At 70.8% G+C, this 25,099-nt stretch overlaps 3 protein-coding genes across 3 annotated transcripts; 2 read left to right on the top strand and 1 right to left on the bottom strand.

Moving 5' to 3' along the window:
• Positions 1-7,408: 7,408 nt before the first annotated feature.
• On the top strand, positions 7,409-7,678 carry AURANDRAFT_30673 (hypothetical protein; the record flags this gene model as incomplete). The annotated part of the gene is made up of 1 exon (XM_009041496.1): positions 7,409-7,678. A coding segment is annotated over one exon (270 nt), but the record flags the coding sequence as incomplete, so codon positions are not given.
• Positions 7,679-9,699: 2,021 nt separating this feature from the next.
• AURANDRAFT_66320 (hypothetical protein) lies at positions 9,700-16,954 on the top strand (the record flags this gene model as incomplete). The annotated part of the gene is made up of 5 exons (XM_009041497.1): positions 9,700-11,153; positions 11,355-11,976; positions 12,023-13,194; positions 15,350-15,803; positions 16,004-16,954. The coding sequence occupies 5 exons, from the start codon at positions 9,700-9,702 to the stop codon at positions 16,952-16,954; spliced, it is 4,653 nt and encodes a 1,550-aa protein (XP_009039745.1).
• Positions 16,955-19,227: 2,273 nt separating this feature from the next.
• AURANDRAFT_12910 (hypothetical protein) lies at positions 19,228-20,121 on the bottom strand (the record flags this gene model as incomplete). The annotated part of the gene is made up of 1 exon (XM_009041448.1): positions 19,228-20,121. A coding segment is annotated over one exon (894 nt), but the record flags the coding sequence as incomplete, so codon positions are not given.
• Positions 20,122-25,099: the final 4,978 nt, after the last annotated feature.

The raw sequence follows: 25,099 nt of genomic DNA, 5'->3' as shown, positions 1-25,099 counted from the left end.
ACGTGGACCCGGGAGCTCTTCGGGGGCGCGGGCGCGGCCGTCGAGTACCACAAGCACCCGGGCGGCCACGGCGTCGGCGACGAGGCCACGCTGCGCGCCATCGGGGCCTGGCTCAAGCGCGCCGCGGCGCGCGCGTAAGCGGGGCCTAGACATCGCCGCGCGGCCGCGCGGCGGCCGGCCGCTCGTCGTGCGCTGCACCTGCCTCGCGCGCGAGTCCGCGAGTGCTTGTGATTGTGCGCCGCGAGGCCGCTTTAGAGTCCCCCGGAGCCTCCCCGGCGACCGTCGAAAAACGAATTGGTGCTGCTGGCGATCAGAAATTTACCTTGACGCGTCTCTAAACGTAGGGGGCCCGGGGAGGAACCGCGGGAGTCGGAGTTTTCAGAGGCTCGGCCTCAGGTTCAGCCGGAGCTTACCACAGCTCAGTTTCAACGCCGCCTGGTATTAGTCGCACGTCGTCTCCGAAAATCAAGGGAAAAGAGGAGCAGCGAACCTCCGCGCCTCTTCCACGCCCCACGCCGAGGCCTCGAGGCGTCGCCGAGCCCTCGGCGTCGAGGCGTCACAGGGCCCTCGGCGCTCTGCTTCGAGCTTGGCCGACGCCAGCCTCTCTTCCCTCTGCGCGCCCGCCCGCCGCCGCTCGTCGGAAGGCGATCTCCCCGGCCGCCGACGCCCTCGTCCGCCCCCACATCGCGCGCCGCGCCGACCGCCGACGCCCTTCGCCCGCAGGCCGGTGAATTCAGCGACGCGCGAGACGAAGCGATGGCGGTGAGCGTCGTCTTGGTTCTCCTGGCCGCCCGGGCGTCGGCGCTCTGCATCCTGCGGAACAAGACGTTCTGCTGGGGGAACGAGCATCGCTACGTTAATCGTACGGGAAGCGCGAGCCCCTTCGAAGGCATCGTCGGTAGCACGCCCGCGTTCGCCGACCTCGACGGCGACGGCGACCTCGACCTCGTCGTGAGCGGCTCCGACGGCACCGATGATGAACCACACTACGGAGCCGGCACCTACTACTACTCCTCCTCCTACGACGGCACCCTCGACTACTACAAGAATAACGGGAATGCGACGTCGCGGAGCTACGAGGCCGTCACCGGCGCCGCGAACCCCTTCGACGGCATCGCCGTCCATTCCAGCGGGAGCACGCCCGCATTCGGCGACCTCGACGGCGACGGCGACCTCGACCTCGTCGTGGGCGACGAGGACGGCACCCTCTTCTACTACGAGAACGCCGGGTCCGCGGCGTCGCCGAGCTACGAGGCCAGGACCGGCAACGATAACCCCTTCGACGACGTCGACGTCGGTCGCAACAGCGCGCCCGCGTTCGGCGACCTCGACGGCGACGGCGACCTCGACCTCGTCGTGGGCGAATTCCGGGGCGCCCTCTTCTACTACGAGAACGTCGGGAATGCGACGTCGCCGAGCTACGAGGCCGCCATCGAGAACCCCTTCGACGGCATCGACGTCGGTCTCCACAGCGCGCCCGCGCTCGGCGACCTCGACGCCGACGGCGACCTCGACCTCGTCGTGGGCGAGTACGACGGCGCCCTCTACTACTACGAGAACGCCGGGTCCGGGGCGTCGCCGAGCTACATGGCCGTCACCGGCACCAGGAATCCCTTCGACGGCATCGACGGCGGTGACTACAGCAGGCCCGCGATTGGCGACCTCGACGGCGACGGCGACCTCGTTCTCGTCGTAGGCGTACGGAACGGCGACCTCTACTACTACGAGATCGAAGGGCCCGCGGTCTTGCCGAGCTACGCGGCCGTCATCGGCAGCGCGAACCCCTTCGACGGCATCGACGTCGGTTCCTTTAGCAAGCCCGCGTTCGGCGACCTCGACGGCGACCTCGACCTCGACCTCGCCGTGGGCGAGAAGGACGGCGGCCTCTACTACTACGAGAACGTCGGGTCCGCGGCGTCGCCGAGCTACGCGGCCGTCACCGGCAGCGCGAGCCCCTTCGACGGCATCTACGTCGGTTCCCGCAGCAAGCCCGCGCTCGGCGACATCGACGGCGACGGCGACCTCGACCTCGTCGTGGGCGAATTCGACGGCGGCCTCTCCTACTACGAGAACGTCGGGTCCGCGGCGTCGCCGACCTACGCGGGCCGTCGCCGCGACGCGAACCCCTTCGACGGCATCGACGTCGGTACCGACTCCGCGGGCCGGGGCTTCAGCACGCCCGCGTTGGTCGACCTCGACGGCGACGGCGACCTCGACCTCGTCTTGGGCGAAGAGGAAGGCGTCCTCAACTACTACGAGAACGTCGGGTCCGCGACGTCGCCGACCTACGCGGTCGTCAGCGGCGACGCGAACCCCTTCGACGGCATCGACGTCGGTTCCTACAGCGCGCCCGCATTCAGCGACCTCGACGGCGACAGCGACCTCGACCTCGTCGTGGGCAGGGACGCAGGCGTCCTCAACTACTACGAGAACGTCGGGTCCGCGGCGTCGCCGAGCTACGTAGCCGTCACCGGCAACGAGAACCCCTTCGACGGCATCGACGTCTCGGGCCTCTGGGACTCCAGCGCGCCCGCGCTCGGCGACATCGACGGCGACGGCGACCTCGACCTCGTCGTGGGCGCGGCGAACGGCTTCCTCAACTTCTTCGCGAACGGTTACTGCACGCAAGGCGACACTGCCTGCGGTAGCAAGGGCCTCTGCGATACAGGGCTCCTGGCCTCCGTCGTCTTCTCCGAAGCGTACTGCCAGTGCCTCGGCGGCTTCGACCACGAGGTGCCCGGAGTGGTCGAGCAGTGCGGCGAGTGCCAGGCGGGTTTCTACGGGAAGACCTGCGAGCCGTGCCCGCAAGGGGGTAACGAAGACCGCAACGCGCCGCGCCTCACGGACACTTGCGGCATCGCGGGGAGCGGCCGGTCGCGCGGCTCGTGCGACGACGGCATCCGCGGCGACGGGACGTGCGCGTGCTTCGGCGACGTCTTCTCGGGGAGCGGGTGCACGAACGGCACCTGTCCCGCGGGGACCGTCGAGAACGCGACCTTCGATGGCTACTACAACAACGCCGCATGCACGCCCTGCGACGCCGGCACCTTTTCGGCCGAGGGCGACGACGAGTGCACGAAATGCGCCTCGGGCAAGTTCTCGGCCGAGCGCGCGAGCGAGTGCGCGATCTGCTCCGCGGGGTCGTATTCCGGTCCTGGCGCGAACGTGTGCTCAAGCTGCGCGATCAGGACGTACCAGGATGAGACCGGCAGCCCGAACTGCAAGCTCGCGGACGCTGGCTTCTTCGTCGACTCGCTCGGCGCCTCGGAGCAGACCGCGTGCGATGCGGGCAAGTACAGCGGCTCCGCCGCGAGCGAGTGCATCGCCTGCGAGGCCGGGACGTACCAGGGTGCGACTGGTGAATTTAGCTGCGCGCTCGCGGACGCCGGCTTCTTCGTCGACTCGCTCGGCGCGTCGAAACAGGTCGCGTGCGATGCGGGCAAGTACAGCGGCTCCGGCGCGAAAGCGTGCATCGACTGCGAGGCCGGAACATACCAGGACGCGATCGGCGAGTCTAGCTGCAAGATCGCCGAGGCTGGGTCCTTCGTCGACGTCGCCGGCGCGTCGAGGCAACGCCCGTGCCCCGCGGGCTCATTTTCCGGCTCCGCCGCGAGCGAGTGCGTCGACTGCGAGGCCGGTACGTACGTCCCGCGGTCGGGCGCCGTCGCCGCGGTCATCGCGGACGCGGGCTACGTCGTCGAGGTGGAGGGCGCGTCGGAGCAGACCAAGTGTCCACCCGGTTCCTACTCGGGCGCGAAGGCCTCCGCGTGCGCGCTCTGCGACCCCGGTCGCTTCGCGAACCTCGAAGCGACCGCGAGCTGCACGTTCGCGCTCCCGGGCACGTACGCCTGGGTCGCGGGGGCCGTCGCCGCATCGGTTTGTCCCGCGGGCCGATACTCCGCCTCGGGCGCGTCTTCCTGTGACCTGTGTCCGGACGGACAGACGAGCGACGAGGGTTCGGCGACGTGCGCGCCCGTGGACGCCGGCTTGACGAACGCGGAGCTGTCGACGATCACGTTCGAGGTCGGCACCGGGTTGGTGCTCTCTGGCTTGGACGCGGTCCGCTTCCCCGACGACGACGCGGCTCGCGAGGCCTTCGCGTCCGCCGTCCGCGAGATCGTCAACGCGCCCGGTGGTGGTGCGGTCTTCGACGTCTCCGCCGAGGACGTCCACCTTTCGGCCGGGCGTCGGCGCCTCGACGCGGCCGGGAGCGACGCGGTCCGCTTCGTCGCGCGCGCGGTCTACGAGCTCGTCCCCGGAGAGACCGCCTCCGAAGGCGTCATGGAGTACACCAAGACTTTTTACCAGGACACCGTCAGAACCGCGCTGCTCGATTCGATCGAGAGCGGAGACGCGCAGCGCGCGTTCGACCGCCAGGACGCGACCGGCACCTCGCTCGCGTCGGTCGTCGTCGACGAGGCGTCGAGCCTGGCGATGGTCCGCGGCGAGACGGCGCTCGAGATCGGTGAGCTTTTCGCCGCCACGGACGCGCTCGTCGTCGCGTGCCCGCCGGGGACCTACTCGACGTCCGGCGCGGCGTCCTGCACGCCGTGCCAGCCGGGAACCTACACGGACGCTCCCGGCCAAGCTATTTGCAAGCTCGCGAGTCCGGGCACGTTCGTGCCCGTCGAGGGCGCCTCGACCGCCACGCCGTGCCCCGTCGGCACGTTCTCAAAAAGCACCGCGTCGTCCTGCACGCCGTGTCCTCGGGGCTCTTACAGCAACCTCACGGAGCAGAGCACGTGCGCGCTCTGCGCGACGCCGACGACGACGCTCCGAGAAGGCAAGACCTACTGCGACGCGTGCATCGGCGACTACTACTGGGACCGGCGACGGTACGTACAGCACGCCGACGAGACGCCCCTCGCCGAAAGCGGACAGCCGCTGCCGTGCAAGGATTGCTGCTTGGAGTGCGACGGCGCGTGCGCGGTCGACGGAGACGACTGCGTCAGCTGCCCCGCGGGCACGACCTTGGAGTCGATGGACCTCAAGAAGAATTATTGGCGCGTGTCGGAGCGAGCGAAGAAGATTTACGAGTGCACCCTCGAGAAGTCGTGCGACGGCGGGTGGAATAGCTCGTGCGCGCCGGGGCACAAGGGGCCGCTGTGCGGTTCCTGCGAGGCGCACTTTTTCTACGACGCCGTTAAAAACCGCTGCGAAGACTGCCGCGACAAGATCAAGGCGACGGGATCGAACATCGTCGGGACGATCCTGGCCGCGCTCCTGCTCCTCAGCGTGGTGGGCGTGGTCGTGCGCCGGTTCGGCCTCTCCGAGGTCTGGACGAACGCCGCGCACCTTTTCCGCGAGGTCGCCAAGGGCGAGGCGCCCGAGGACATCGCCACGGAGAAAATGGAGGAACAAGACGAGCCTGTTCCGGCCAAAAAGTCCGTCGTCGTCGACGTCGATGAGTACGCCGCGAACGAGGCGCTCGAGGAGGCGGAGACCGCGTTTCTGAGCGCGGCGCGGCGGTGCTTCGACATGATCGACGCGGACGGCAGCGGCACGCTGACGAGGATGGAGATCGCCGAGGCCGTCGCGGGCAACGACGAGGTCGTCGAGTTCCTCCGCACGTGCGGCGACGACAACCTCCGGCTCCTGCTGGAACCCGGCCGCATCGACGTCGCGCTCCACGTCTTGGACCCGTCCGGGGACGGCGCGATCGACGCGGACGAGTGGGAGGCGGCGGTCCAGCGCGGCGCGTGCCTCGACGGGCAAGGCGAGGCGGCCGCCAAGCGGGGCGCCGTGACGAAGCTCAAGATCGTCATCGCGACGTACCAGATTGTCACGAGCATCACGTGGACGCTGCCCCAGGTGCGGTTCCCGGCCGCCTTCGACCGCATGCTCAAGCTCTTTTCGTTCGTGAACCTGAGCCTCATCAGCTTCGCGAAGCCGGAGTGCTTCGGGAGCTTCCGCTACTTCGACAAGCTCGTCTTCGTGACGCTCATCCCGCCGGTCGTCCTCTTCGCGATCGCAGCCGCCGCGGCGCTGCGCTGCTCGTGCGTGGCGCGCGAACGGCGGCCCGGGGTCGTCGACGCCGCGTGGTACTGGTCATTGTTCGCGCTCTACGTGCTCGTGCCTTCGACGTCGTCCTACTGCCTGCGATACTTCGCGTGCCTCGACTACGAGGGCGGCTACGGCGACGACATCTCCATCCTGCAGATCGATCCGATGATCGCGTGCACGTCGAACAGCTGGAAGCGGGCGTGGATGCCCTACGCCGTCATCGCGATCTTCGTCTACCCCGTCGGCGTCCCGCTGGGCTTCGCCGTCGCGCTCTGGAGGCTGCGCGCGCGCGTGAACCCGCCGCTGGCGGACGAGGGGCGCGACGCGCCAGCGAGCTCCAACGTCATCGACAGCGCCGTCGCGATGCATCGCGTGCGGCTCCAGCAGATGGGGAAGCTCGAGATCCGCGACGGCGACCCGGCGCTCGCGCACGTCGAGTTCCTCTTCGAGGAGTACGAGCCGCGGTGCTACCTCTTCATCGTCTACGAGATCCTGCGGCGCATCTTCCTCACGGGCGTCCTCAGCATGTTCCGGGCCGGCACCATCTCCCAGATCGCCATCGGCCTCCTCGCGACGATCGTCTCGCACCGCGTGTTCACGTTCTACGAGCCCTACATCGAGGACGACGACGACCTCGTCTCCGAGATCGCGCAGACGGAGCTCGTGCTCGTCTTCTTCTACGCGCTCATGGTCTTCGCCATGGCCCACGTCGGGCAGCGCGACGCCGCCTTCGCCAGCGACGCGTTCACGTACATCCTCATCGTCCTCATGTCGTCGACGTTCGCCGCCGCGCTCGCGATGGTCGTCCTCGGTCAGCTCGGCAAGCAGGACCGGCAGGACCTCTTCGAGTCCCTGTCCAAGTCCGTGACCTCGTCGTTCGGCGCCCTCGCCGCGCCCAAGGCCGCGGCCCGGGGCGCCGCGAAGGCGCCGCCGGTGGAGGCGGGCGCCGTCCGGACGGACGCCGTCCGCACGGACGCTGCGGACGTCGCCCAGACGGCCCTCGGGGCTTAACTAAGCTTATTCGCCCTCTTCCCTGGGCCGGGGACCCTCTGGGGGGCCACTACGAGGGGGCGCGAGGGCTCCGTGCCGATGTTTGCCCTTCAAGCGGGCATCGACGCGCTGGTCAAGGGGATCTTCAAGTATCGATACTTGAAGATCCCCTTGCGCTGGTCGCGGCAATCTGCGGACTCGACCCGCCGCCGCTTGCGCACGCGCCGACGCGCGGAGCACTGCACACGTCACCGGACGCTGCGCGAGCGCCGCGCGTCGCAGCCGTCGCGAGCGCCGCGCGTCGCAGCCGTCGCGAGCGCCGCGCGTCGCAGCCGTCGCGAGCGCGCGCGTCGCAGCTGTCGCGAGCGCCGCGCGTCGCAGCCGCCGCGACGCCGGCGCCGGCGGCCGTCGCACCATGCTGCGGCGCCTGCTGCTCGTCGCCCTGGCCGCCGTGGCCAAGGAGACGGACTTTTACAAGCTGCTGAAGATCGACAAGAGTTTCAACGAGAAGCAGCTCAAGAGCGCCTACCGCGAGGCCGCGAAGAAGTACCACCCGGACAAGAACCCGGGCGACGAGAAGGCGGCGAAGAAGTTCGCCCTCGTCGCGGAGGCGTACGACGTGCTCAGCGACCCGAAGAAGCGGCGGCGCTACGACCAGGTCGGCCGCACGGACGCCGCGGGCAAACCCACGGGCAACAAGCAGGCGCGCGGCAACCCCTTCCACGGCTTCGGCGGGCGGCAGCAGCGGCGGCCGCCGAAGCCGAACTTCCGGAAGCCGCCGCCGCGGAGGCCGCCGCCGCCGCCGCCGCCGCAAAAGCCCAAGGTGCCCAAGGAGGTGGCCTACGCCCAGCGGCGCGTGCACCGCGTCGCGACGACGTCGCAGCTGCGGAAGATCGCGCTCGACTCGGATACGGGCGCGCTCCGGCGGCACCTCGTCCACGCGTTCTACGTCTCCGGCGCCTGCGAGGACCGCCTCGACCGCGAGCTGCGCTTCCCGCACCCCTTCGTGGACGCCGAGCTCTCGGACGCGTCCGGCGCGGGGCGCTGGGACGCGCACGTCGTCTTCGCGAAGACCGACCTCGACCCGAAAAGCCTCGCGCACGACGAGGCCTCGAAGCTCGCCGCGAAGCTCGGCGGCGACGCCGCGGCGAAGGACGACGACCACTGCCCGACGTTCGTCGCCGTCAAGCGCGGCGCGTCGCTGCGGGCCAAGGACGCGGAGGTCAAGGTCTTCCGGAAGCGCACGTTCAAGGCCTTCGAGACGTGGGTCTACGAGATCGTGAAGACGCGCGTGACCTTCGAGAACCGCCACCCGGCGGAGACCATGCACGTCTACTGGCACGGCGCCCTGCGCGACGGCGTGCCCTGGGGCAAGCTCGCGGCGCGCGTGCCGCCGCTCGCGAAGGTGTCCACGGAGACGTACCCGACGCACGCGTTCTCCGCGTTCCTCGCGGCCGCGCACGCGGACGCGGCGCCCGACGACGTCGACGGCAAGAGCTTCGCGCTCTGGGGCGGCGCGGCCGTCGCGACGCACGTCGTCACCGCCGAGCCCGACGCCGCCGTCGTGCTGCGCGCGCCGACGTGCGCGGACGCGCACGTGTCCTGCCGCCGCGCGGCGTGCGGCGGCGGCGGCCAGATCCGGGCGCGGTGCGCGCGGACCTGCGGCCTCTGCGCGGGCGAGCTGTAACAGTCGAAGAAGTTAGCCAGATCCGGGCGCGGTGCGCGCGGACCTGCGGCGTCTGCGCGGGCGAGCTGTAACAAGAGAAATTAACGCGCGGCTCTCTCACATGAGCGCGCAGGCGTGGCTCTTCTCGCTGGGCCCCGCGGCGACGTCCGGGTCGTCCTTCATGACCTGCATCCACATGCCCAGCGCCGCCATGCACTCCTCCTTGTTGATGCGGTTGTCGTTGTTCGTGTCGACCTGCTCGATGACGAAGTCGACCTCGTGGGGCTCCGGGTCCCGCTCGCGGAGCCGCGGCGACATCAAACCCGTGTGCCGCTTGACGACGCGCGCGCGCTTCTCCCTGAAGTAGGGCTCGTCGATGACGCCCTTGGCCATGAGGTCCTCGAGGCACTTGAACTTGTAGGCGATGCAGGCGGCCTGGGCGTAGGCCGGGTCCCCCGGCGGGAAGACCTTGACGTCGCCCAAAGCAATGGAGTGCATCAAACCCTTCAACTCGTCGCGGTCCAGGGACCCGGACTTGTCCTCGTCGAAGCGGTCGAAGAGCGTGTCGATGAACTGGGCCTCCTTGACGTAGGACAGGTTCTTGAGGACGACGCGCGCGAGCTGCTCGCGGTGCACGGGCTCGTGCTGGTCGTCCTCGAGTTTGGCCTCGCGCATGAGGCGGTCCAGCGTCTCGTCGCTGGGCGGCGCCTCGGGCTGGAGCGTCATGAGCAGCGCCGCGAGCTCCTTCTTGTCGAGGCGCCGGTCGTCGTTCTTGTCGAACTCGCGGAACCACGCGTCGAGGTGCTGGCGCTCCGCCTCCTGGCGCGCGGCCATGCGCGCCGCGAGCATGCGCTTCATCTCGCTCTTGCGCCGCCGCCGCTCCTTGCGCGCCGCGTGCGACCGCGTCAGCATGGTCAAGGCTTCGTTCGTGGTTCCAAGCTCGGGGCGGCCTCTCAGTGATCCTTGGTGATGTCCATCGGTTTTGCGAGATGCTATGCGCGGCGACGGTGCCGCTTCAACGTTGAATTCTAAAGTCGACTATGGGCGGCCCGCGGGAGACGCTCGGCGACCCGGGCCGCCACGAGCTGCTCCGGGGCCTGGAGCGGCTGGACGACCTGCAGAGCCTGGCGCGCTGCGGCCGCGCGAAGCGCGTGGACCACGCCGAGCGGCGCAAGGTCGAGGGCAACGCCGCCTTCAAATCCAAAGACTTCGACGGCGCCATCCTGGCCTACCTCGACGCCATCTGGCTGCTCCGGCCGGCGCCCGAGCCCGACGACATGCCGCTCGCGTCGGGCTGCGTGCCCCGCGGCGACCTCGCCGCCGGGCTCCTGGGCCCCAAGGGCGAGGCGGCGACCATGGGCCTCGGCGACGGCGCGCTCGACGGCCGCGCGGCGGCCCTCGTGCGGTCGCTCCACGGCAACCTCGCCAACGCCGCGCTCCGGGTCGACGACTACGCCCTGGCCCGCGCCGCGTCGGAGAAGGTCTGGTTCGCCGAGGGCTGCCCGCCGCGGGACCGGCACAAGGCGCAGCTCCGCAACGCGCGCGCGCTCATGGGCCTCGACGAGGACGCCAAGGCCTCGGGGTCCCTGGGCGTGCTCTGCACGAAGAGGGACCTCGACCCCGCCGTCCGCCGCGAGGCGAAGGCGCTGCTGCGGGAGCTGAAGCACCGCAAGGAGCTCGGCCGCGCGTCGACGTGGTCGTCGATCATGAACACGACCAAGTCCGTGCGGGAGAAGGAGAAGATCGCCAACGAGGTGAAGAACGACCCGAAGATGGCCGAGGCCCAGAAGATGATGATGAAGATGCCCGCGCCGAACAAGGTCGACATCCAGAAGCCGCAGCGGCTCAACTTCGTGTCCATGGCGAAGAAGGAGTGGACGAAGAAGACCTTCTACTACACGGCCGCGGAGGTCGCCGCGCGCAAGCAGGAGAAGTGGATCCGGCGGCTCCACCCCGAGGACGGCGACCCCTACGTCTTCGACTACGACGGCACGAAGGAGACCAAAAAGAACGCGCGCGACTCCATCCTGAAGCTCGAGCAGGACGAGAAGGAGGAGCAGGAGTACAGCTACCACGACCCCCTCTGGCACCTCGGCTACCACGCGCGGCTCCAGCTCAAGGAGATGGACAGACGGTTCAAGGCCGACGGCGGCGACGCGCAGCGCATCCAGGACGCGTACCACTACTTCAAGGCCGAGCAGATCCGCAAGGAGATGGCCCTGCTGACGCCCGAGGAGAAGGACCGCTGCGACGCCGTCGCCGCGCTCGAGGTCGAGCTCACGGACGCGGAGGTCGACGAGATCTGGGTCGAGGTCCGCGGCGACGTCGTCGCGAGGGAGACCGCGCGGTCGTTCCCGCAGGAGCGGCAGGTCGCGCTGCTCAAGGCGCAGCGGGAGGCCTTCTGGGCCTGCGAGGCCGAGGGCGCCCTCGGCGAGCGGCGCAAGCTCATCCGCTTCGAGCACATGGCGCGCGCGTTGCACCCGAACGAGAACCAGTGGGAGCCAGGGCAGGAAAAGAGAGCGAAATTCCCAACTTCAAAGGCTCCTATCTCGGCCGGTTTCTACTCGTTTTGGCTGACTTTTGGACGAGCGATCATCTCTCGGAACGGTCTCGAAGCATGGATGCTTTTTTCCGGAACGCGCGCGCGCGGAACACTCAGGTTGAAGCGACATTGAATCACTCTTTTCCTGCCCAGGCAGGAGCGGATCAACTACAAGGCGTCGGTCATGGCGACGACGGGCCGGATCAAGGAGGAGGAGATCCGCGCCTACATCAACTCGGAGATGCGCGTGCTCCTGGCGCCGGCCTTCGTCGGCACGGGCGGCCTGAGCCGCCGGCCGCCCGCGCCGCCGGACGACGGCGGCGACGACGCGCTCGCAATCGAGGACGCGGCGCCGGCGACCGCGTCGCCCCTCGCGACGGGCTTCTTCAAGCCCGCGCCGCCCGCGGCGATCAAGCCCAAGGCCAAGCCCCTCAAGCTCAAGGGCGGCTTCTTCGCCTCCGACAAGGCCCGGGCGTCGGGCGTGCTCGGCGCCGGCGAAAGGCCGCGCGACGCGGCGCCGGCCATGCCCCGCGGCTTCGGCCAGCCCCGCGCAGAGGACAAGGACAACGAGTCCGCCGTGCGCTTCGCGTCCGAGATCCAGACCATGCGCGACGCCGGCGTCGACGAGAAGGCCATCGAGGCCCGCCTCGCGACGAACTTCGAGGCCAACGCGAGCCCCCTGCAGAAGAAGGCCGCCGAGTACGGCAAGAAGCTCGCGGACCAGGGCCACACCGAGGACTACGTCCGCGAGAAGATGTTCGCCTACATCGCCAACGTCCAGCGCCTCGAGGACTTCGAGGCCCTCGAGGCCGACGATTAAGGGCGGTTACAACCTCAAGACCGGTACGCGGCCTCGACCACCGTTCACGATGGCCTGCCTCGTGGCGCCGTCCGTCGTCGACGAGGCCAAGGGCCTCGCGGCCCGGGGCTGCGTCGTCGAGGCCGCGGCGTCGCTGCTGGCGTCGTCGGGCTGCGACGGCGGCGCCACGGACGCGTCGGGCCTCCTGAGCACCCTGCTCGCGCGCTGCCGCGCCGAGCCCTACGCCTGCCTCGGGCTCGCCAAGCCCACGGACGACGCGTCCGTCAAGGCGGCCTACCGCGAGCGGGCGCTCGCCTACCACCCGGACAAGAACGACTACGACTCGACGGCCCTCTTCCAGTCCCTCGGCGAGGCGAACGATAAACTCAAGACCGCGACGGCGCGCAAGGACTGGGAGGCGGAGCGCCGCGAGGCCCGCGAGGCGAAGCGCGGCGACGCCGCCGCGCCCGCGAAGGAGCCCTCGCCGCCGAAGCCAAACGACGAGAAGACGCAGTGGAAGGCCATGGTCGCGTCGACGATCGACGGCTTCGTCGCCGAGGACGCCGGGCGGCGGCGCGCCGTCGAGAACGCGGACCGCGCGGAGCGGCACCGGCGCGCGTCCAACGCCGCGGCGACGAAGCGCCGCGTCGACGCGGACCTCGCGGCGCAGAAGAAGAACCGGGACAGCCACCGCGCGTGGCTCCGGGGCCAGCGCGAGGCGCGCGAAAAGTCCTTCTCGTTGGCCGCGGACAAGTACCGCGCGCTCGGCGGCGGCCGGCCGCCGGCGAAGGCCTCGCCCCGCGACGACGCCAAGGCCTCGCCCCGCGACGGCGCGAAGGCCTCGCCCCGCGACGACGCCGCGGACCCGCGGCGGCCGCGGCCTCTCGTCGAGCTCGTCGTCGCGGCCTTTGCGCGCGCGCCGCTGGGCCTGACCCTCGAGCGCCAGGTCGCCCCCGACGGCGACGAGCAGACCGTCGTCCTCGCCTGCGTCGACGACGGCGGCGGGCCGGGCGCCGCGGAGCGACTCGGGGTGCGGCCCGGCGACGTCCTCGTCGCCGTCAACGACGCGGACGCGCGCGGCTACTCCTTCAAGAAGGCGACGGCCATGATCGGCGGCGCGCCCTGGCCCCGCGTGCTCAAATTCCAGCGCCGGCGCAAGCGCGCGCCGACCGCGGCGCGCGCCGCCGACGACGTGTAAACGCGGCCGGTTTAGTCCGGGCCCGGGAAGACGACGTCGCCGCGGAGGAGCCGCTTCGGCGACCGCGTCTCGCGCGCGCGGTGCGGCACGACGTGCGGGAAGACGAAGACGCGGCCCCGGCGCGGCGCGCAGGCGGCGACGCCGTCGCCGTCGTGGTGGTCGCGCAGGAGCACGGTCTCGCCGCCGTCCGTGTCCGTGAGGTAGAGGCAGACCGTGTGCGTCGACTTGCCGCCGCCCGGCGCGGCGCGCGCGAGGTCGACGTGCGGCGCGAGCGCGCCGCCGAGGGCGTAGTCGAGGAAGCGCAGCTGCGGCAGGCACACGCCGCCGACCGCGCGGCCCACGGCCGCCGCGCACCAGCCGTCGACGTCGACGAAGCCGCGCCGCGCGTTGTGCGCCTTGCACTTGCCCGACACCGGCAGCGCGTCGAAGAGCGCGTCGAGCGCGTCGAGCTCCGCCGGGGCGAAGCCGCCGTCGACGTAAAAGGCGCCGGGGAGGAGCGCCGTCCGCGCCGCGGGCGCCGCGGGCGCCGCGGCGCCGCGGGGCCGGCACGCCGCGACGGCCGTCGTCGCCTCCGCGGCGCCCCAGCGCCGGAGCTCCGCGACGACGCGGTCGCGGCCGCGCCACCGCGCGCGGACGAGGGGCGCGAGGCCGTCGTCGTCGGCCTCGTCCGCGTCCGCGCCCGTCCGCAGCGCCCGCCGGACCGCGTTCGCGTCGCCGCGGTCGACGGCCGCGGCGAGCTCGCGGCGCGCGTAGGCCCGGTCCCGCGGCGCGAGCGCCGCCGCGCGGCGGCGCGCCGCGGCGGCGCAAAAGTCGGCGTCGGCCGTCCGCGCGCCGACGAGGGGCGCCGCGCCCCGCTCGCCGCCGCAGTTGCGACACGCGGCGCGCCGTGCGAAGTTGCCGTACGCGCAGAAGCCGCAGCGCCAGTTGCGCGCGTCGTCTTCCGCGGTTTCGACCTTGGCGCTCTTCGCCGGCGGCGACGACGACGAGGAGTCCGAGGAGGCATCGTCTTCCGCGGTTTCGACCTTGGCGCTCTTCGCCGGCGGCGACGACGACGAGGAGTCCGAGGAGGCATCGTCTTCCGCGGTTTCGACCTTGGCGCTCTTCGCCGGCGGCGACGACGACGAGGAGTCCGAGGAGGCACGCGACGACGACCCGTCGGATGCGCCGTCGTCGGGCGGCGGCGCGCCCGCGCGGCCGCGAGGCGCGGCGCCTCCCGGCCCGAGCGCGCGCGGCCGGAAGGGCGCCTTCGTCGGGCGCGTCGCGTCCCGCACCTCCAGCCCGCAGCAGACGATGGCGTCCGCGCGGCGCTCCAAAACGCCGCGCCAGAGGCAGACGGCGCAGCGCGCGCAGCCGCAGGGCAGCTTCGCGACCGCTAGGCGGCCGCCGCAGTCGCCGCAGGTGGCGCCCGCGCCCGCGCAGACCGCGAGGGCCCAGGTCCGCAGGAGCGGGTACTGGGCGCCGCCGGGCAGGCCCTGGACGTGCGCGGCGACGCCGGTGACGCCGGCGCAGGGCTCCGCGCGCGCGCGGAGCAGCGAGTGGACGATGGGGTCGCGGCCGCGCCACGCGGCGTAGAGGAGGAGCGACCGCTCGTCGAGCCAGGGCGGGTCCGCGTGCGGCGGGAGCGGCACCGCGAGGTCGAAGGCCGCGAGCTTGCGCACGCCGAAGGGGCTCTGGACGTTGGCGTCGATGGCGTCGCTCCAGGCCGCGAGGCGGGCGTCGGGCGGCGGCCGCCGCTCGACCAGGCCCTCGCGCACCTCGTAGAGCGCCGTCGCGCGCGCCGCGGAGCGCTTCGACGCGCGCATCGGCGGGCCCATCGCTCCGTCGCAGCGGTGTCGTTGCACTTAACTCGTACGATCAGCCGCCAGTGCTTGGCTTAATGCCAGTCCATGCTCTCTGCCACAGCTCGCTGAATAGTGCATCATTGAATATATCCCGAACAAAATTTTGAACGCTCGAGTTGGTGTGCGCGAACGCGAACTGAGAACGCAAATTCCCGTCGCGTTCGTGCTGCCGCCGCTGCACCACCGAGGCGGTAGCCCTCGCGTCGAAGCAGCCCTCTGCACCAAAGGAAGCGGCCCTCGAAACGGGCAGCGGGACGCAGCCCCCGCGCCGAGACGCAGCCCCGCGCCGGGACGCGGCCCCCGCGCGGAGAAACTTGCGGCGCATGACCCACCTGCTGCGGCGGCCCGTGGCGACCTACGCCTTCGACGACCTGCGGGTCCTCGCGGGGCCGTCGGCGGCGGACGACGTCGACATGCTGCGCCGCGACGTGCACCTCCGGCGGACAGCGGCGGAGCTCTTCAAGCTGCTCGACGTGTCCGGCGACGCGCTGCGCCAGCGCGACGCGAAGAAGGGCGCGGCGAGCCCGACGTCGGTCCAGGACACGCCGTCGCCGAGCCCGTCGCCGGAGCTCGACGGCGCCTCGCCCGGGGGCCTCCCCGCGAGCTCGCCCGCGAGCCCGCGGTCGCCCGCGAAGAAGAAGAAGCGGCGGCCCGCGGCGGCGTCGCGCGCGGAGCGCGCGCTCGCGCTCCTGCCGACGGCGCGCTCCGAGTACGCCGCGTCGCTCTCCGACTTCGCCGAGAAGCGCGGCTTCGACTACCGCTACGTGCCCCTCAGGGCAGGACAAGGGTGATTCAACGTCGCTTCAACGTGAGTGTTCCGCGCGCGCGCGTTCCGGAAAAAGCATCCACGCTTCGAGGCCGTTCCGAGAGATGATCGCTCGTCCAAAAATCAGCCGAAACGAGTGGAAATCGGCCGAGATAGGAGCCTTTGAAGTTGGGAATTTCGCACTCTTGTCCTGCCCAGGTGCCCCTCCTGCGGCGCGTCGCCATGTGCGCGGCGGCCAAGTGCGCGCGGTCGCCGGCCGCGCGCGACGCCCTCACGGATTTGGTGCTCAAGGAGGCGCCCCTCGCCGTCGTCAAGGCGCTCTCCGTCGCCGCCGCGCACGGCCTGAGCCCGCGGTGCTGGGCGCCCGCGCCGCCGCGGGACCGCGTGCCCCGCCTCGACGCGGACATGGACACGGACGGCCTCCGGCAGTGGTTCGTGGACCGCCACGAGCCCTGCGTGCTCGCGGGCTGGGCGCGCGGCGGCCGGCCCTTCGCGGCGGCGGCGCGGGCCTTTGGCGACGACGCCGTGCTCGCGTCGCTCGACGGCGACGCGCTCGTGCCCGCGCGGACGGCGTTCGTCGACCGGGCCGACGGGCGCCTCTTCGCGTCCGCGGCGACGTGCGCGCGGCCCCTGCGGCGCGCGCTCGAGCGGCGCGCGGCCGGCGACCTCTACGCGGCGCGGCTGCCGGTCCGGTCCGCGCTCCCCGCCGCGTCGGCGACGCTGCTGGACCCGTCGCGCGACGAGGCGCCGCCGGCCGTCTTCGGCGCCTGCTTCGGGCCGCCGCACCCCGAGGGCTGCTTCGCGTACGTCGCGCCCGCGCGCGCGGCGACGGCGCCGCACTACGACGCCATGGAGCAGCTCCTGCTCGTCGCCCGGGGCACGAAGACGCTGCGCCTGGCGTGCCCGCGCGACGCGTCGAGGCTCGACCTCGGCAACGCGCCGCTCTTCAACAAGTGCCGCCTCGACGCCGCGGGCGGGTCCGTCTTCGCGGCGCTGGACGCCGCGGCGAACCCCGTCGACGTCACGCTAAACGCGGGCGACCTCCTCTACCTGCCGGCGTTCTGGTGGCACGCGGTCCGCTCCGACGACGCGTCCACGACGCTCAACTACTGGTTCGCGCTCCACCCGGACAAGGCCGCGGACGCGTAGTTCGCGCACAAACTTTAGAGCGTCGCCCGCCGCTTCGATCGCGCGCGGATCGCGAGGCAGAGGACGCGCTTCTCGCCGTGGCCGACGGGGTTCGCCGTGTGGAGCGCGCGGCGCTCGACGACGACGGGGCCGTAGTGGAGCGACCGCCAGAGCACGACGCGGCCCCGCTTGGGCCGGACGACGAGGGGCCGCGGCGCGGCGGCGTCGAGCACCGTCTCGCCGCCGGAGAAGTCGTCGTTGAGGTAGACGAGCGCGTTGGCGACCTGGCGGCCGTCGACGGTCAGCGACGTGTCCAGATGGATCGGCGGGCAGCGGTCGCCGGGGCGGTAGCGCACGAACTTGGCGTCGAGGTTGACGTCGTCGTCGTCGTCGCGGAGGCGCGCGACGGCGTGCGTCCGCCAGTCGAGGTCGAAGGCCGCCGCCGCGGTCCGCACGGCGGCCTCGACGGCCGCGCGGCACGCCGCGGGGGTTTCGTTTGTCGAAAGAAATGCGTAGCTCGCGCCCGCGCGCGGGTCGCAGCCCGTGCCTAAAAGCTGCGCGGTCGCGAAGGCCCGCTCGAGCTCGTCCACGACGGCCTCGGGGAGCGACGACTCGGCGAACCAGGGCTTCCCCGTCGGCGGCTGCGGCGCGCCGCTCGTCTTGCGCCGCTTGCTCTCCCGCTCTGGCTCGACGTCGGGCGGGTTTTTCACACGCTTGGGAGCGGGCTCGTCGACGTCGGCGCTGTTCTCGTTCTTCGAGCTGAGGCGCTTCCTTTTTGGCTCGTCGTCGATGTCCATGGCTGTGGCCCGCGGCGGCGGCGGTGCCACCAGACGCTGCTCTCTCGACCGCGCCCGACAACCCCCGGCCAAATCGATACGCACCTGCGCGCACGCGTCGGCGCGCCATCGGAGCGAGCGCAGGAGGAGTGCCGCGTCCTCCCGCCGGCCGCGCCTGTCTCGAAACCCGACATGGGCGTGAGCATGGCGATTGGGGAGCATCGCCGTAAGCCTGCCGGGCCGCGTGTCGACTCCGCCGCGGCAGCACGGCAACGGGCGCTGCCAACCGAAACCAAGGCGCTCTGCACGTACTCCTCCCGCTGCCTCGATGCATGGAACTGGCGGCGCGCCGGCGCCCAACGCCAACCTTGTGACCATACCCCGCCACTTGTAAAAGTCAAAATGAAGCCTCCTTGACCTCGTGTGTTGATCACTCTGATGTGGCCACTTCGTCATTCCGGCTTCTCTCAGGCAGCTCCGTGTTGCCAACACACCACCTCCCCGACGTCCACCAGCGTCGCCAACCACACGCAAAGCTTCCCACACACCTCCTCCGCACCATGCAGCTCAAGGCCCTCGCCCTCGCCGCCCTCGCCGCGCCCGCCGCCGCCCTCATCGCGCCGGCCGCCACCTCATCGGGCGTGTCGTCGACGCGCCTCAACGCCTACGTGCCGAGCGGCATGTCCAAGGAGGAGTGGGCCAAGATCCAGAAGAAGGAGAAGGACGCGAAGAAGGGCAAGAACTTCGGCGAGGGCGGCGCGCGCGGCTTCAAGAGCCGGTCGTTCAACTCGTTCGTCGACGCGCTCGAGAAGGGCGAGGCGACGCACCTCTTCGCCGTGGACCCCAACGACGTGCGCAGCGGCAAGGTCGCGCTCAAGGACGTGCCCTACATGCAGCGCGGCGGCTCCTGGGACAACAGCGACCTCGGCGGCAAGAAGGGCTGGATGACGACGGGCTTCGGCATGAAGGCGTTCAACGACGGCAAGGCCGACACGTCCAACGTCAAGAAGTGGACCAAGGAGGACAAGAAGTACGCCGGCGCGGAGAAGAACGTGGGCCTCTTCAGCTGGGGCTCGCCCACGGGCAAGGAGGGCGTCGCGGAGCGCGCGAAGAAGAACGGCATCTCCGCGGACCAGCAGATGTGGCGGGACTCGGGCGCGCTCGGCAAGAAGGACATCGCGAAGATGGCCAAGCGCGGCTCCCAGGCCAACATCAACGCGCCCGAGAAGAAGTTCTTCGGCCTGTTCTAGGAAAGTGTGTTCGTAAAGTGCTCGAGATCGTAGTCCGCCTCCCGCCGAGGGGCGCTCGCGCTCCGCCCGGCCGTCGCGACGCTCCCGCCCGCCGCGGCACGTCGCGGTCGCGTCTCGGGGGGTAAAAGACCCGTCCTGAGGCCGCGGCGGCCGCGAAGGTCGCGCCCTCCCTCGCGCCCGACGCGCGCCCCCCCGCGCGCGTCGCGGCACGACTCGGTCGCGTACGCGAGGTTTTAGTGCTTTCCAGCTAGGCCGCGGCGGCGAGCGGCTTCGTGCCCTTGATCATGCCGTACTCCATGAGGCCGCGCTTGAACGCGCGGTGCATGCGCTCGAGGCAGATGCCGTCGCGGAGGCACTTGTACCACATGCGGGGCCCGGCGCGGATCACGGGCCAGGGGTCGAAGACGCCGACCCAGATGGAGTGGCGCCAGGACGCGATCGTGTTCTTGTTCCAGTCGTCGGTCTCGACGTCGACCATCGCCGCGTCCTTCTTCAGCGACTTGGCGTAGTCGGGGATGGAGATGAAGTAGGGGTGGGTCCACTCGGAGTAGAGGAAGTCGAGGGCCTGCTCCTCCTCGGCGTTGAAGCTCCGCGTCGCGTTGTCGCGCTGGCACCACGTCGCTATGACCATCTTGCCCCCGGGCTTGAGCACGCGCGCCATCTCCGTGACGTACTTCTTCTTGTCGGGCATGTGCTCGCCGGACTCGCAGCCCCAGACGACGTCGAAGCTATTGTCTTCAAAGTCCATGTTGAGCGCGTCCATGACCTGGAACTTCGCGTTGGGAATGTCGCGCTCCGCGGCGAGCTTCGTCGCGCGGTCGCGCTGCTCGCCGCTCAGCGTGATGCCCGTCACGGAGGACTCCGGCAGGGTCGTCGCCATGTAGCGGCTCGTGCCGCCGATGCCGCAGCCCACGTCGAGGATCTTGACGTCCGCGCCGCCGGTCTCGGTCTTGGCCGTCGTGACGCCGCCCCAGTCCATCATGCGCTGCGTGAAGTTGTACTTGGCCTCGATGAAGTCCTTGCGCAGGTAGCCCCTGTCGAGCTCCGCGTCGGTGTAGTAGCCGAGGTGGATGTGCTCGCCCCAGTAGTGCTCGAGGATGCCCTCCTTGGTCCACGCGTCGTACTCGCGGCCGACGCTGTTGGCCGCGCGGTCGTAGGGGCGGCTCGGGCGGTCGAGGCGCTTCTTCAGCCACCGGCCGGCGACGACCGTGGCGATGGACGGCAGCGCCCACTTCAGCGCGAACTTGGCGGGGGCCGCGAGGGCGTAGCCCATCTGCGGCGCCGCCACGGCGGAGGACCGGGCGCGCGGCTTGGCCATCACGGGCAGGCGCCGCGCGGGCACGAGGGCCGACGCCGCGGCGAGCATGGCGAGGAGGACGCGCGGCATGCTCGACGGTGCGAACGGTGGCGAGAGACGAGTCTGCGTCGGTCGGTGCTACCAGGCGTCTGAGTGGACGCTCGGCTGCTTCGCTGGCGCCTCGCCGACGGTGCTTGTTGGGAGCAGCAAAGGTGCCGCCGCGCCGCCCTGTCGAAGATGGTTGGCCTGCCCAACCGTCGGCGGGGGGCAGCCGCGCTGGCGCGCGCGTTCCTCCTGCCCGCCCTCGCGGCGGCGCTGCGCACGGGCAAGGTCGTCCGCCGCACCTACGAGCCCTGGCTCTTCGCCCAGCGCTTCTGCTTCCGCGGCGGCGACTCGTCGGGCAGCGACCACAGCGGCACGTTCACGTACCGCGTCAAGTCCTACGGCCTGTGGATGCTCATCTTCACGGAGGAGAACTTCGAGAGCTTCAAGCGCATCCAGGAGGCGGACTACAGCGACATGACCCTCCAGGAGCGCTTCGACAAGGCCGAGATCGTCACGTGGGTCGGCCACAACGAGACGGAGCGCGTCACGGCCGCCGCGCCGCAGCTGCCGTCGTCGTCGAACATGACCGGCCAGGACATCGTGGTTAACACGGTCTTCTGGGAGGAGCTCTACGACCTCTACAACGCGGGCGGCAACGTCGACAGCACCGTGCCGTGGAGCGAGGCGCCGCGCGGACGCCGACCGCTTCGACCCGACTTCAATGGGCGTGTAGGCGACCGTTTCGACGCGCCCGCTTCGGTCGCGCTTCGCGAACTCGACGAGAGCCATCGATTCGTCCAAAAATCCGCCGCGTCGACGTCGACGCGAGGGGTCGAGGACCCCGGCGGTCGATGCAGGCGAGACGCGCGGCGAGATCCACTTCCGCGAGGAGAAGCCCCAGTGGTTCTACGTCGTCTTCGCGAACTACGACCGCAAGTGCAACTACCGCTGCGACGGCGACTTCGCGTGCAACCTCGAGTACGCGATCCACTGCTACGGCCGCGTCTACGTCCGCTACAACCTCAAGTTCCGGAACGGCGGGCCGGACGAGCTCGACGAGTTCTCCTACGACGAGGCGGGGCTCGTCATCTCCTACGCGCTCCTCTTCGGCGCCTACTCCCTCACGCTGGTCTTCGCCGTGGGCATGATGGGCCTGCTGCTCGCGCGGGACAAGTTCCACCAGACCGCGCGGCTCCTCTTCTGGTGCGTCGTCTTCGGCTGGGTCGCGACGTTCCTCGCGCTCCTCCACTACGGCGTCTTCGGCGGCGACGGCCGGGGTTTACCGAAGGCGCTGCGCGCGTCCAAGTTCATCTACCTCTGCGCGGACTGCGTCATGCTCCTGCTCCTCACGCTCTGCGCCAAGGGCTGGAACATCGTCCGGCGCAAGCTCGCGCTCTGGACGCGCGTCTCCGTCTGCGTCTTTTTGTGCACCTACGCGTGCGCGACCATCGCCGCGTTCACGTGGCACGTCTACGACTTCGACCCGGCCATCTCCGTCTACGTCTACGACTCGCCGCCGGGCCACCTGCTCATCGCGATGCGCTGCGCCGGCGGCGCGTGGCTGAGTTTGGACGCGCTGAGCCAGCGGGCCCACTTCAAGACCAAGGTCGGCTTCTACTGGTGGTTCTCGGTCATCGGCGGGCTCTGGACGGCGTCCGTGCCCTTCGTCGTCTTCGTCGCCGCGCTCGTGCCGGACACGGAGCGCCTCAAGGTGACGAACGCGCTCGAGCCCTGCCTCGCGCTCGCGGTCCAGGGCGCGCTCTGCTTCCTCTTCCTGCCGCTCAAGCAGTGGAACCCCCACTTCCCCTTCCACTCCAACGTCACGAACGCCGCCGCGAGCTCGCTCTCCATCAAGTGGGCGCGCGACAAGCGGCCCAAGGCATCGGACGACGACGGCCGGCCGCTCGCGTCCGTGTCCGGCGGCCGCGGCCGCGGCGTCAACGACAAGGGCCAGTACGTCATCGAGGACGGCTTCGAGGCGCTCCACGTGCAGCGCCTCAAGCACATCCACCGCGCGCTCGAGTCGCGGCTCGACGCGCTCCACGCCATCTCCCGCGACCTCAACGACGCGCTCAAGGTCGTCGACCTCGGCGACGACGAGGCGGAGCACCGCACGCGGAGCGGCCGGCCCTCGCTCCGGGGCACGGCGACGCCGACGGCGCCGCCCCGGCGGCCCGCGGCCTCCGGCGACCGCGACGAGGAGAAGCGCGAGGTCGCCTACGAGATGGTCGGCCGCCGCGACGACGACGAGCCCGGCGCCTACGGCGAGCCCGAGGCGAAGACGCCCGAGAACTTCCCGGACGCGCCGCCGCCCGAGTCGCCCTGACCGCCCTCCTCGACCGGCCGCGTAAGCCGCTCTCGAGCTCGCGGCGGCGCCGACGCGGGGCCGCGGCGGGGCGACTCGAAGGGGGAGCGCGCCGCCTCGCGGACCGCGCCGCGGCCGCCCTCGCCAGCCTCGCGCGCGCTGCGACGGTCGGTCGGCGGCCTTGCGCCGCCGCGGCGGCTCAGGCTAGCTCAGTTCGCCGAGGTACCCCGCGAACCTCCCAGGATAAGTTCACCCGACCTCCGGGGCGATAGTTCACCGACCCCCGGCCAAATCAAAATCAAATCAGCGGCTCAGCGTCGCCTTGACGCGTCTCTAAACGTAGGGGGCCCGGGAGCGTCGCCACAAGCGCTCGGGGGCACCGGCATCACCGTCTCGCGGGCGCCGGCGCGGGCTCTGCGCGCGCTCTCGCGCCGTTTTAGGGGTTGGATCGCGTCGCCCGCCCCCCTCAGAGTGCATCGCCCGGCGCGCGCCTCGGGGGGTGGTCCCGAAGGTGTTGAGCGCATCGAAGGCGCCCGAAGACGCCGTTGAGGTCGCAAAACGTGTGCGCAAAAGCCCCCTGGCACGTGCCCGCCCACGCGTACCCGCCAAAACGCGACTTACATACCTGGAGCGGCGCGCGCGCGCCTCGGAACCCCCCCCCGAAGCGACGGGCGCGCGCGCTCGCGATATCGGCGACGACGTCGAACGTCTCGAGCCGCTTCGCCGACGTCGCGCGCCCATGGCCCAGAAGCCCCGCCCTTGCAGGTAATCGTTCACTGACATCATCAACATGGGCTGGCGCAAGAACTTCTGCTACTGATCCCGACCGAGATGGGCCAGCTCAATAGGCTGGACGAACTGCGCGTTCCCCAATCGTCCCCGACGCCCGGCGCGGCGGGCGACCGCCCCTCGGCGTCGCAGGTACCTCTACGGCAACAAGATCACCGGCCCGATCCCGACCCAGCTCGGCCAGCTCACGGCGCTGACGTCCCTGCGAGTTTCCCCCGCGTCCCCAACGCCCGGCGCGCCGCGCGACAGTTCCTCGGCGTCGCAGGGCCCTCACCGGTAACAAGCTCACGGGCACGTTCCCGCTCGCCCTCTGCAACATTATGCCAAAAAATAAATGCTCCGCCAAATCCTGGCCGTGGCCCTCGAACAGCCTCTCCGCGCCGTGCGGCAGACGTGGCTGCTGCGATCTCGGGGTTGGCGCGGCGTGCCCTGCGACACCCGCGCCGACATCGGCGACATGCGCGCCCGTCCTCAAGCTTTCCAAGTCGGAATGTCCCGAGGGAAAGAAAGGCAAGAACCTGGGTGGCGCGGGCAGGGGTCTCTATTCCGTGGACGAGTGCGGAAAGGCCGCGGGTCAGCAGCAAGGGTGCGACCATATCCAGTGGAGCGAGGATAGCAACACCAACAAGTGGGGCTGGGGCTGCCTCTGCTGCGACGTCGAAAGTGGTGAATCACTCCAAGGCCGTGCCAACACTTACTACTCGCTCTACGATGTCACCTGCTACGGCAGCGGCGGCGATTCCTCCGGCAACGGCGGCAAACCTGCGTCCCTCGCGATCATCATCCCTGTCGTCATCGCGGCCGTCCTCCTCCTCGCGGCCATCCTCTTCCTCGTCCGCAAGCGCGTCGTCGCCGCGCGCCAGCACCGCCGCGAGAGCATGCCTACCGTCGCCGGCGACGACGAGGCCGAGGTCGAGGCCTGAGAACCACCAAGCAAGTCCAAGCATGCGCCCTGATGAGTATGAGAGGCTCCTCCGCCCGACGAGGCCCGCGTCGGGCCACCAGCCCGCCGCCAGGCGCCTCCACCGAAGGTCACCCCGCGCGCCACACCCCCCATCCGTCCACCCCCACTCTCCGAGCCTCGCGCCGACCGCCCGCGTCGTCGTCGCCTCCTCTTCGGAGGAGCGCGGCCGTTCGACGCGGCGCGCGAGGCGCGTCGCTCCGTTGCCTGATATCCGTCCGCCCCCCGCGCGGCCCCCAAGTGTATATATACTAGTACCTCCGCCCGCGTCCGCGCCGGGTCCTTTAAAGGGACCGGGACTTCGGAAGGCCTATGTGTGAGCAGACGCGGCGCCCCGATGGCCGCCGAGGACCGCTCGGGGGAGGAGGCGGGACGGGCGCAGGTCCGAGGACGGGGGCTCGACGTTAGTGCGCGGGTCTGCCACCCGCGGCGCCCGGGGGGGACTAGGAGGGCGGCGGCGACGTCTTCTGCGGCGGCAGCGACGACCCGCGGCGCTTCGCCGTCGGCGTCTGGGCGACCTGGGGCGTCGTGAACTCGTTGCGCACGCGGCTCCAGGGCGCGCACTGGAGGTGGCGCTCCGCCGCGGTCGGCGGCGGCCGCCGCGCGAGCGGCGGCAGCGGCAGGTGCCGCGCGAGGAACCGCGCGATGAAGCGGCGCGCGTCGACCTGGGCAGCACAAGAGTGATTCAACGTCGCTTCAACGTGAGTGTTCCGCGCGCGCGCGTTCCAAAAAAGGCATCCACG

This window comes from Aureococcus anophagefferens (genome assembly GCF_000186865.1).
Source record: "Aureococcus anophagefferens unplaced genomic scaffold AURANscaffold_21, whole genome shotgun sequence".
Classification (NCBI taxonomy): domain Eukaryota; class Pelagophyceae; order Pelagomonadales; family Pelagomonadaceae; genus Aureococcus; species Aureococcus anophagefferens.
The sequence above is the reverse complement of the archived record's forward strand: the minus strand, read 5'-3'. Positions and strand labels throughout refer to the sequence as shown.